The 12,722-nt window shown below is 40.7% G+C and overlaps 1 protein-coding gene across 1 annotated transcript in view; it reads right to left on the bottom strand.

Moving 5' to 3' along the window:
- The window catches only part of FAM227A (family with sequence similarity 227 member A), an 89,386-nt gene that overhangs the window by 9,882 nt on the left and 66,782 nt on the right, over positions 1–12,722 (bottom strand). The window contains exon 17 of the mRNA XM_079936542.1: positions 6,551–6,691. Coding sequence (XP_079792668.1) covers positions 6,551–6,691 — 141 coding nt within the window. The remainder of the gene's footprint in view (positions 1–6,550; positions 6,692–12,722) is intronic.

Genomic DNA, 12,722 nt, shown 5'->3' with positions numbered 1-12,722 from the left:
CCGTGAGCCATGGCCGCTGAGCCTGTGCCTCCGGAGCCTGTGCTCCGCAACGGGAGAGGCCACAACAGTGAGAGGCCCGCGTACTGCAAAAAAAAAAAAAAAGTCAATCGTGGGAATTCCCTGGCAGTCCGTGCTTTCACTGTCGAAGGCCTGGGTTCAATCCCTGGTCGGGGAACTAAGATCCCAAAGCTGTGCGGTGCGGCACCCCAAAAAATAAAAATAAAATAAAAATTAAAAAAGTCAGTCTCTTTCCTATTGATATATATCAGCAATGAGCAAGTGGAATTTGAAATTAAAAATACAATACCATTTACATTAATACCCCAAAAATGAAACACTTAGGTATAAATCTAACAAAATATGTATAAGATCTGTATGAGGAGAATTACTAAAGCTCTGATGAAAGAAATCAATAAGAACTAAATAAGTGGAGAGATATTCCAAGTTCATGGATAGAAAGACAATATTGTTAAGATGTCAGTTCTTCCCAACTCGATCTGTAGATTCAATGCAGCCCTAATCAAAATCCCATCAAGTTATTTTGTGGATATCGACAAACTGATTTGTAAAGTTTATATGGATAGGTAAAAGACCTAGCATAGACAACACAATATTGCAGGGGAAAAACAACACTGGTGAACTGACACTATCTGACTTTAAGAATTACTATAAAGCTACAGTAATTAAAACAGTGCGATATCAGTGAAAGGACAGACAAAGAGATCAATGGAACAGAATAGGGAGCCCAAAAAGAGACCCATATAAGCATAATCAACTGATCTTTGACAAAGGGGCAAAGGCAATACAATGGAGCAAAGACAGTCTTCTCAACAAAAGGTGCTAAAACAACTGGACATACACGTGCAAAAAAAAAAAAAGAATCTAGACAGAGACCTTACATCTTTCATAAAAATTAACTCAAAAATGGAGCATACACATTTTGAGCAAAACTCAAAAAAAAAAAAAAAAAAGCAAAACTATAAAACTCCTAGAAGGTAACATAGGAGAAAATCTAAATGACCTTGGGGTTGGTGATGACCTTTTAGATATAACATCAAAGGCTTGATGCATGAAAGAAAGAATTGATAAACTGGACCTTATTAAAATTAAAAACTTCTGGTCTGCAAAAGATAATGTGAAGAGAATGAGAAGACAAGCCATGAACCGGAAGGAAATATTTGCAAAAGACACACTTGATAAAAGATCGTTTTCCAAAATATACAAATAACTCTTAAAACTCAGTGATAAGAAAATAAAAAACTTGATTTAAAAATGGGCCAAAGGGACCTCCCTGGTAGTGCAGTGGTTAAGAATCCACCTGCCAATGCAGGGGACACGGGTTCAATCCCTGGTCTGGGAAGATCCCACATGCTGCGGAGCAACTAAGCTTGTGAGCCACAACTGCTGAGGCTGCGCTCTGGAGCCCAAGAGTCACAACTACTGAGCCCACGCACCACAACTACTGAGCCCACGTGCCGGAACTACTGAAGCCTGCGTGCTGTGACTACTGAAGCCTGAGCGCCTATAGCCCGTGCTCCGCAACAAGAGAAGCCACCACAATGAGAAGTCCCCAAAGATCTTAACAGATACCTCACCAAAGAAGATATACAGACTGCAAATAAGCGTATGAAAACATGCTCCACATCACGTCATCATGGAAATGCAAATTAAAACAACAGTGAGATACCACTACACACCTATTATGGCCAAAGTCCAGAACACTGACAACACTAAATGTGGAGCAAGAGGAACTCTCATTCATTGCTGGTGGGAATGCAAAATGGTACATCCACTTTAGAAGACAGTTTGATAGTTTCTTACAAAACTAAACACACTCTTACCAAAGGGTCCAGCAATCACACTCGTTAGTATCTACCCAAAGAGTTGAAAACTTACATCCACACAAAACCCTGCACATGAATATTTATAGCAGCTTTATTCATACTCGCCAAAACTTGGAAGCAACCAAGACATCCTTCGGTAGGTGAACAGATAAACTATGGTACCTCCAGATAATGTAATATTATTTAGTCCTAAAAAGAAATGGGCTACCAAGCTATGAAAGGACATGGAGGAACCTAAAATGCATATTACCAAGTGAAAGAAGCCAATCTGAAAAGGCTGTATTCTGTATGATTCCATCTATATGATATTCTGGAAAAGGCAAAACTATGGAGACAATAAACAGATCAGTGGTTGTCAGGGTTTTGATGAAGGGAGGGATGAATAAGAGTAGCACAGAGGATTTTTAGGGCAGTGAAAATACTCTGTATGAAACTATAATGATAGATACATGTCATTATACATTTGTCTTAACTCATAGGATGTATAACACCAAGGGTGAACTCTAACATAAATTATGGACTTTGAGTGATTATGATGTGTCACTGTGGGTTCATCAGTTGTAACAAATATACCACTCTGGTGGGGAAAGTCCATAATGGGGGTGGCTCTGCAACGTGGTGGGGCAAGAGTGCATGGGAAACATCTGTACCTTACTCTTAATTTTCCTGTGAACCTAAAACTCCTCTAAAAATACATTTAAAGAAAGAGAGAGAGAGGGACCAAGAGACAGAGATTGAGAATGACATTAGCCCCCTTCTTCCCTTCCTTCTTATAGTATCTGGTCTGGAAAACAGACAGGTTGCCTGGAACTCCAGCAGCCGTCTTGGTGGAACACGGAAGTCCCAGAGGAAGGATACCAAGGGCTAGGATGGTGGAGCCTGGCTCCCTGAAGCCCGTGACACACCGTATCAGGCTATATCATCTACCTTCAGACTTCTTTTATATGTGAGAATCAACCTTTGGGCCATTGTTATTTCTAATTTTTCTGTTATATATGACTAAATAAAATCCTAATTTATATATTACATCAAAGAATTGTTCTGAGAGTCAAATGAAAATTGGAAGTTTTTCTTGTGCTTTTGTTTTTCTTTCTGGGGAAATTAAAGAGGCTACAGTCTTGGGCATAGTAGATTAGTAGAAAATAAAAATAGTTAAGCGGAAGTTGGCTCTACCAAATGCAGGATCTTTACCCCCCTTTCCTTTCCTCTGTTTCCAGAATGCCATTAGCCAGGCATATGTCCCACAGGCAAATGATTGGAGGATTCTTCTCCTAAGAAACTGAATGGCTGATATTGGAGAGTCTCTCAAATGAGAAAGCTGGCTTGCTTCCTGATCATGAAAAAAAAGAGAGCCAACCAACTGAGAAGCCATGACCACTGATACCAACTTCCACTGTCAGCTTTTTAGAGCTTCACCCCTAAATCTAAAGACAGCCCAGGGGACTTCCCTGGTAGTCCAATGGCTAAGACTGCGCTCCCAGTGCAGGGGGCCGAGGTTCCATCCCTGGTCAGGGAACTAGATCCCACATGCTGCAACTAAGAGTGAACCTAAAACTAAGAGTTCTCGTGCCACAATTAAAGATCCCGCATGCCGCAACTAAAAAAAAAAAAAAAAGATTCCCACGTGCCGCAACTAAGAACCAGCACAGCCAAATAAATGATGAGAGTTCAAAGGTGAGAGTTCAAAACAAGAAAACAGTCAAAAAATGTAAAGGTACCCAAGAAAAGGAACCCACAGAAATAATATGGGGGTCAGAAACTTTAAAAATAAGATTAATGTTCTCAGTAATAGATGAAAATATTGCACCCATGAAAAAGTATAGAATGCTATGAGAAAGGAACAACCAAAATATAAGACCTCACTCTAGGAAATTAATACTACAGTAGAATTCTAAAAATTAAAAGAAGTCATTGGAGGATAAAATGTAGAGACTCCTCTCGAAAGTAGGACAGAAATTCACACAGATGCCAAGAGGAGAATAAAAATAAGAAAATTAGAGAATCAGTCCAGGAGGTATAACAACTGAGTATAACAGCTCCAGAAAAACAGAGCTAAGAAAATAAAGGGAAGAAAATTACCAAAGAAATAATAAAAGAAAAATTCTCAGAATTGAAGGACACTACTCTCCAGTTTGAGAAGGCTTCCCAATCCCAATGAAACATATTAAGAAAAAGAGTCATACCAAGGCACATGATTGTGAAACATCAGAATAATAGGGAGAAAGACAATATCTTAAAAATTCCCATGGGGGTTGGGGGTGGGGAGGGTGGAGGTGACATACAAGACCATAGGAATCAGAACGGCATCAAATTTTTCAACAGCCAAACTAGAAAGTAGGAAAAAAAATGTTTTCAAATTCCTGTGGAATATTGACTTTGAACTTAGAATTTTATTCCCAGCAAAACATTTGTCAAATATTAATCAAGAGCAAAGTCATTTTGGACATGTAAAGACTAAAAAAACTTTCTACGTACCTTTCCCTTGAGAGTTACTAGAAGATGTGCTCCAGCAAAATGAGTAAACAAGAAAGAGAAAGACATGTGACCTGGGAGACTCCAACAAAGTGAAGTTGACTAAGGGAAGCCCTAGGATAATGGTGAAAAGAAGCCCCAAAATGATAACTGAGAGCAGACCTTGAGCACACCAGTCCAGACTGGAGGAGGATGAGGGCCTGAGAAGGAGAACTCCAAGATTAAAAAAATGAAGAAGAAATTATCAGAATATATTCTCACTTTCAGGATCTTCTGCCACAACCTTTTCTTAACCTTAGGAGTCTACATCTGCTTGCAATGGAGAGAAAAAGGACAAGCAGCTAACTGCATCTGTCCTGGTTATGATCACGTTACCTAACAGAATATATTAATATGATATACATAGAATATATATGGTACATTTGAGAATATGGAAAATGATGCTGCTTGGTTTTTGATAGCTTTTAACAATCTGGAAAACCTTATCAACAGATAACGTCTAAAAGGAAATCAAGAAATGCATATGTAAGCATGTTATTTAGAATAATGGATGTAAATTCCAGAATTGAAAATTATAATTTCTGTAGACTCTTGGATGCCTATGCACTACAGGATGGTAGAATCTAGAAGGTGGCATGTGAGACCCTCTGATGCCCCTCATTGCCTCAACTCTCCCTCACTCTCTAATCAGCCAGACCCAATTGCAGTCTGGTAACTTTTAGCTCTGCAAATTGGCTTGAACATCTCTCTGCCTAGAGTTCCAGCCCATTCTTCCCCTCCCCCCTTGACTAGCAAATATAAAGAACTGACTGCTCCCTACTCTGTTCTCTTTTGAAGTCCTCTCTCAGGACCTATGCAATTTGTTGCATGTTATCTATTTCCATATCTTTTTCCTTCTTCTATACTATGAGCCCTTGAGGGCAAGAACTTTAACTTATTTCTTTGTATCCTTAGTGCCTGGCATAGTAGGTCTTCAGTCAATGTTTACTTGGCTTCTCTGTGCTTCAGTTTTCTATTCAGTAAAATGGGTGTTATGCTATCTAATGGGGTTTTGTTGAGATACAAATAAACTGCGCATGTTGTTTTTGTCTGATGGCATCTCACCAATTCTACCCCATGTCACTGACTTTGCCTTGTTCTCTCAGGCTGCAGGGACGGTCAGGTCTGGCTAGTAATAGCACTGCTTCTTCCTGAACACAGTGTTGGTTCAGAAGGGATGTGTGGAACCATGAACCAAGCAGAGCCATTGAAACCGAGAAGGGCCCTGTGGGACTCCTGGACACAAAAGCCTTTTTGTCCCCTCTTTCTTGTAGGCAAGACTCCAGCCTCCATGACTTTCCCTGAGTTCCAAAGGTCAGAAGAGCAGACAAGAAACCAGCTGAGGCAAGACTAAAGGGACCAGAGAAGCTCATCAAGATTAGGAGACCTGAGATGAGATTAAGGGAGTGCAGGCCCTGCACACACCCTAATCTTGTCAGCAACCCTGCCCTTGAACTACTGCTATAAAACTCCTCATCAAATCCTCCCGGGTTGGGACACACAGTTTCGAGGGCAGGAGCCCTCTGTGTCCTCCTTTGCCTGACAAAGCAATAAATCTCTTATTTTCTACTTTACCCAACACTGTCTCAGAGATTCAGTTTGGCACCAGTGTACAGAGGCTGAGCTTTTGGCAACACCATCAGAGACTTTTATTGAGGCTTGGTTTATGGAGGCTGGGAGAGGGTGTCTCTCTTCCTTTTAGGTCATGCACTTAGAAGGACATAGGGTTGGGGCTGTTCTTGGCCCTCTTTCTTTCTTTGAGGGCAGGGGCAGCTTGAAAAGCAAGCCAGCACACAGAGGCAAAGAGGGTCAAGAAAGAAAGGGAGAGAATCTGAAAATATCATTGAGCCCTTAAGTCCATCGTGGCTGCAGCCAGCCTGAATGTGGCCTCTTCCCAGTTACTGAAGCCACAGAGATGTTCCTTCCACTCAAGCTGGTTTGAGCTGGGTTCCTGGCACTTGCAACGTATGAGCTCTGACTCATAATACACTTTGTAAAGTACAAATGCTTGGCATAGAGGAAGTACAAAGTCATTGGTAGCTCTTACTACTACCATTAATAATAATAAAAATAAAGTGAGAGTTGAGTGACTAACACATAAAAGCGAGTGGACTTTTATGTATACTTTTCCACGTATTAAGAATCCCTAAAGTGTTCACATTTCTACTTTTCCCATGGTCTTCGTTCAAACAAACCTCAAAAGAAACGCAATCTCCCTCTGATGGCTTCTTCTAGATTTCTTTTCAGGGGAGTCCTCAATGAAGGTTGAAGGCTGGATGAACATGTGGTTCGCCTGTTTTTTGTCTTTTGCTCTTTGATCAATATTCTTCATCTCCCTGTGGGGAAAATCACAAAGACACATGGAAAAAGACTAAAGAGTCAGCGTTATCGTTTCACTCTATTTTCACATGAAAAGAGAGGCAAATATTTACCAATTCATTCATTACATCTGTCAGGAGCAACTGACTGAAGCAGAAAGCTGACTGCGCCGCAGCAACTCAGTCACTGAGCCCCTGCTATGTGCTGGGAGTCATATAGCCCTGGGGGACACAGGGGAATAAGATGTGGTCCCTGACTCAATGGATCATACTCAAATTAGGAAGACAGGTGAGGAAAACCAACGACCTGAGAGAAAGCTGAAGCATGAGCTTGAGGGCAGGCTGAATTCAATTTGGGGCTCTGCCATTTGCTGTGTGTTCTTGGGCAAGTTACTTAACCTCTCCTTGCCAGTGTACTCATCTCAACATGGTAATGTAATAGAACCTATGGTAGTGGTGAGGATTAATTCAGTTACCATAGGTCAAGCGATTAGCACAGTGCCTGGTACATAGGAAGTGCTCAATTAATGTTGCTGCTGCTGCTGCTGTTATTATAGGAGAAGGTTTTCAGTGGAGCACGTTCAGATACGTTTGGGGTACTCAACGGAAATGCTGAGCTGGAAAATATACCAGCTGATCTGTGAAATGTGAGTGGACCTCCACTCGATGAAGAAGCAGGTTATGGACATTCAAGGCAGCCAAAAAACAATAAATATACATTCAAGTGAATTAAGATGCTGTCATATACTTCTCTGCTGCTGCAGAATAGATGTAGAAAGACTGGTGTTAAGAAACCAGTGTTGAACTTGGCCTAAACCAGTGGTTATTCCAACAGTGAGGGTCTTTCCCCAAGTCAAAGGAAAAAATTGTGTTGACACAAAATTCTCATTTTTGGCATCTTCTGCCACAACTTTTTCTTAACCTTTTGAAGCCTGCGTCTGCTTGCAGTGGAGAGACAAAGAACAAGCAGCGACCTGCATTTGTCCTTGCTGTGATGACATTTTCTAACAGGAAAACTTGGTCGTAATTCCTTGATAATATTTTCTATATTGTCATCTCTTGATTTGTTGAAGTCTATACATGTCTTAGGCTCCTATTTTCCACTAGTGGAAGCATCTTTAGCTTGTATGAGAGAATCATATGTTGAAACGTTTCATAAAACTCTGCAAAGGGCATTTTGAATTGCGGGTGCTTTGCCCCCATACAAGTTTAAGGATCAGGGCTCTGGACTCACAAGGAAACTAAGTTCTGCAGCAGCAACTGACCCCGCTCCTTCATTGTACAGCTCCATCTGCATGTGCCAGCTAGGCTCTTCCTCCACCTAGAGCAGAGACCCCAGCAAAACAGCTGCTGGATCGCCTTTTCTAAGGGAGACCGCTCGCTAGGCCTCCCCAGTGGCAAACTTTCCAACTCCAAGGCCCAGTGCTGTTTTGGCCCCTGAACTCTTCATGGTGTGGGGGTCACACATATTACCTCTAATAGCCGTCATTTTCTGAGCACTTCCTGTGAGCCAGGCACTAAGCTCGACATCTCCTTTAACCTACACAACTACTCTGTGAGTAGTGTCCCTGTTTTGTAGATGAGGTATTCAAGCCTCACATGGGCTAAATGATGGACCTAAATCATACTGAGGGTGAAACAGAGCTGTTCCTACAGCTTTGGTCTGTCCAAGGTCAATGGCAGTGCTCCCGGTCCCAAAAGAGTCCTAGCCCCCCTACAAGTATCAATACTATTCCACAGGGGCATTTGTCACCTTTTGATCTTGTTACGGCCACCATTAAAAAAAGAAAAAGATAGTGTTCAAAAATTTGAACATTTATAAAAGTAAAGAAAATTGTATAATTAACATCATTTACCCATTACCTTGCTTTATTAGTTATCAATCTGAAGTCAGTCTTGATTCATCTGTTACTTCCTTTGCCTCCCATCCCAAGGGTTATTTTAAGGCACATCCCAGACACCATGTCATTTCATCCATAAACACTTCATTATGTACCTCTTTAAGACATGATTCTCAAAACATAACTACAAAACTATTATAATGTCTTTAAAAAAGGGAATATACCAATAAAAGGAATTTCTTAATATCATCTAAAACCAAGTCAGTGTTCAAATTTCCCCAGTTATTTCATAATTGAGATAATTATCTCAAGCAGTTGATTTAAGTCAGGATCCAAACAATGTTTTGATTAATATATCTCTCCAGTATCTTCTAAACAATAACAGCACCTCCTCCCTCTTTTATTTTCCTTGCTTTTTATGTACTGAAGAAACCAGGTTATTTGTCCTACAGAATTTCCCATTCTGGATTTGTCAATTGCATCCCTGGAGTGCTTGACAAGGTCCTCTGAGCTCTGTGTGTCCTTTAAATTGGTGGATGCAGATGGTCACCATTTTTTGAAAGTTTCTTGAAGTATAACATACATACCAAAGCGTGCACAAACTCCAAATGTGCACCTCAAGGGGATTTCATGTGCTGAGCACATCCATGTAACCAGCTCCCAGATCAAGAAACAGAACGTTGCCAGCCCCCTAGAAGCCCCCTCATACCCCTGCTCAGTCATACCCTACTTTCCCAAGGGTAGCCCCGCCCTGATGTCTAACAACATGGATGTATTTTAAGGCCACCAGTTTTTTCTGGAGACAAAACTTGAAGAATCACTTCATTAATAGAAGCCATGCTGAGTTTCTTATCTAACAAAAAGTGGATGTATTTGGCAATGTAATTGCTAACACATAATTACAAAGTTTCTCCTGACTTAAAAAATCTTTACTATAATTCACCTGATAAGGATGTCATTATTAAAAAAGGATTTCCTTATATATTTCTCAAATAAATATTCTGTAGGCTTAATTTGTTTTGTGTTGTTTTTTTTTTCCGGCCACGCCATGTGGCTTGAGGGATCTTAGTTCCCCAACCAGGAATTGAACCTGGGCCCTTGGCAGTGAAAGCGGAGTCCTAACCACCGGACCACTAGGGAATTCCCTCTGTAAGCTTAATCTTGAATATTCTATATGAATTTAATGTTAACCCTAAACTATTTTTGCCTTGTTAATGCCACAGCTGGGTGTGGCTATGGGGCTAAGTTCTGGCAAATGGAATGAAAATGGAAGGTATATTTGTGACTTCCAGGAGGAAGTCCATCTTCCTTCCTACTGGCTGGAATGTGGACCTGATGGCTGGAGCTTGAGCAGCCATATTGGAACATGAGGCTGAGGATTATGGAGCAATAAGATAAAAGGAGCTTGGACCCCTGACACTGTGAAGTGCCATATCTACTGGACTCCTTTTAAATGAGAGAAATAGATTTGTATCTTGTTTTAGCCACTATTTTGTGCTCTTCTGTCACTTGAAGCCAAATCTAATTCTAATTTATACAATCATTTACTGTGGGCTTGGTTATGAAAAGGCTTTACATGCCTTATTTTATTTGCTCAATACAACCCTACAAAGTAGGAAATACTATCTTCATTAAATCAACAAAGAAACTGAAGCTAAATGACCTATGTGACAGATCAAATATCATAGAGCTAGTAAGTGAAAAAGCCTATATTCTGGCTGTAGCCTCTGCCATTCATGGGTCCCACCCTCAAGAACTGTTACAACTATTGGAAGAGACAGACATTACAAAACAATGTCTTGTAAACAAAATAAAATGCCTGGTGCATAGAAGGTGCTGCAAATATTTGCTGGGACAATGAACTACAGAACAAACAGCATAATGAACTACAGTAACAGAGGCAGAAGCAAAGAACCCTAAACAGCAATTCCTGTGTGCTCTCCCTTAACCCACCGTGACCTTCTCCTCCCTCACCTGCACCTCCAATCTCTCCCTCTTCATATAGGCTTGAGTCTTCCACCTTATTTTTAAATAGCCCTGTTACCATCCAGTCTTGCCTTTTGATTCAGAATTTTGTTCCTCTGCCTCCTAGTTATTCCCCCCTCCCACCCCCACATGGGGACTCATACCTTCCCCTTAATGTCCCATGTTCTAGTGTCTGACTGCTCTCTCTACCAAAGCACCAAACCTGTCTCAGCCCCAAGTTTCTGTGTCTGGCACTCACACTGCTAATTACTACTTCCCCTTCTTCTCTCAGCTTCATTCTCTGTTGGTCTGCCTTTATATATAAGCTCTCCTCCTTCCTTCTGGTCATTCCTTCTCCCTCTGCCCCATACTCTATCCTCTCCCACATACGCAGTTGCCCTCTAAGGTTCTGTCCTTTGACCTCAGCTTCCACATCTGTAAAATAAGGATAAACAACTGTGCCTGTTTATACACACCATTTTATAACGTGATTTGGGGGCCATTAATATGTTGCGACCATCTTTCCTTGTAAAATAGAAATAGATCAACATCACCATTTTTTTGGCTGCAGAGTACGGACGTTTGATAGTTTATTTAACCAATCATCTTTTGATGAAAGTTTAGGCTGAACTGCATTTCTGTGCTGGTGCTTAACAAGTGTGTGTGTATGTGTTGTTTGTGTCCCAGCACATTTTAGAAATAACTTCATTGTATCACTTTGCATAACAAAGTATTTATCTATGAGTTCGTATTTTTCTTTCTCTCATATTATGGCAGATATAGATGGCTGTCTAGCCAATAGCAATTTCCCCCTTTCTCCCCTGCAAACTGAATCCAGTTTTGTTTTGGATAACAAAGTGACCAGTTCTGGTCTAATCCAGTCATGCAAATCTCCTTCTCCTTTCTCAGATACTTCTCAAGCTTCTCTTTCACGGTGGCCACATGAAAGAGTTATGGGGGCAGGAAGAGAAGACATGTGAGACAAAGAGTATAAAAAGAAGGTGAGCTCCTTTTCACCAAAAAAAAAAAAAAAAAAAAAGCCAGCTAATAAAAGCAGGAGGAATAGTAGACGTAGAAAATCACTATTTTGCGGCCCCAAAGGTAACAACGGATTCAGGCAAAGACCATGGATGGATGTTAAAACCACTGGATGAATGTTGTTGGGATAGCATATTCACAGTCTCAAAGAATCACACCATTCATTGCTGACTAATTAGAAAGGCAAAAATGTAGGCTTACAATGGAGAGCTCTGGCAGAGACACCTTAAATAAGCAGCGGGGCAACCCGACATTAAGTTTCTCCTAATGAGGTGTAACAGGAATTTACAAGGTCTCTGTGAAGTATTCTTGGCAAAAAGACTTAACCTGAATCTAATCAGTCCTCTAGTACAGATCCAATGTCCATCTTATAGGGAAATATGAGATCAATTGGAACAAGTTAAATGATACCCCGAAGAAATAATCAGAAAAATCCAGAACGTGGCTTGAGCTTTTCAAGAAAGTCCATGTCATAAAAAATAATTATAATAATAATAACAAAGCTGGGGGCCAGGGCACTATCATAGACTAAAAGACACCAAAGAGAGAACGTCGAAATACAACACCTCCAGGTATTGGATCCTTGAATGGATCCTGGAGCAGCAAGTAAAACCAAAAATGGCACTTTGGGCACGATTGGGGAAATTTTTATTTGACCTAATTATTAGAGAGAGAAGGAAAAATGTGGCAAAGTGTGAATAATTGGTAAACGCAGTGGGGGCATAATGGTGTCCATGGCACTGTCCTTTAAACTTTTCTGAAAGGTCTGAAAATTTTCTAAATATAATAAAAATATTGAAGAGGGAGAAGGCACAGGAAAATGTTCATAATATGCTGCTAATGGGGGGGAAGTCTAAAAACCGTCTGACAGCACGATTACTACTTTTGTTTAGAGATCCAGATGTATGTGTCCAGGAAAAAAGATTGGAAGAATTTATAGAAAAATGTTGGCAATGTGTACCTGTAGGTGCTTCTCCAGGTTCTTTGTTTGTTTTCATTGAGCATAAATGTTTTTGTAGTTAGGAAAAAAATAACTTTACGAAAATATCCGGCCTCTGTTATCGTGGGGTTTACATTCTGACCACAAGAGAGCTGAATGCGCTTCACAGGTCATTACAGGGCTGGACCCCAGTTACAAATTAGTGTGATGTGTTGTCATAGACAAATGCTGAAACCACGCCTCTTCCCCTGAAGGCCCCTTAAAT

Source organism: Stenella coeruleoalba (assembly GCF_951394435.1).
Source record: "Stenella coeruleoalba genome assembly, chromosome: 11".
Taxonomy (NCBI): Eukaryota; Metazoa; Chordata; class Mammalia; order Artiodactyla; family Delphinidae; genus Stenella; species Stenella coeruleoalba.
The sequence above is the reverse complement of the archived record's forward strand: the minus strand, read 5'-3'. Positions and strand labels throughout refer to the sequence as shown.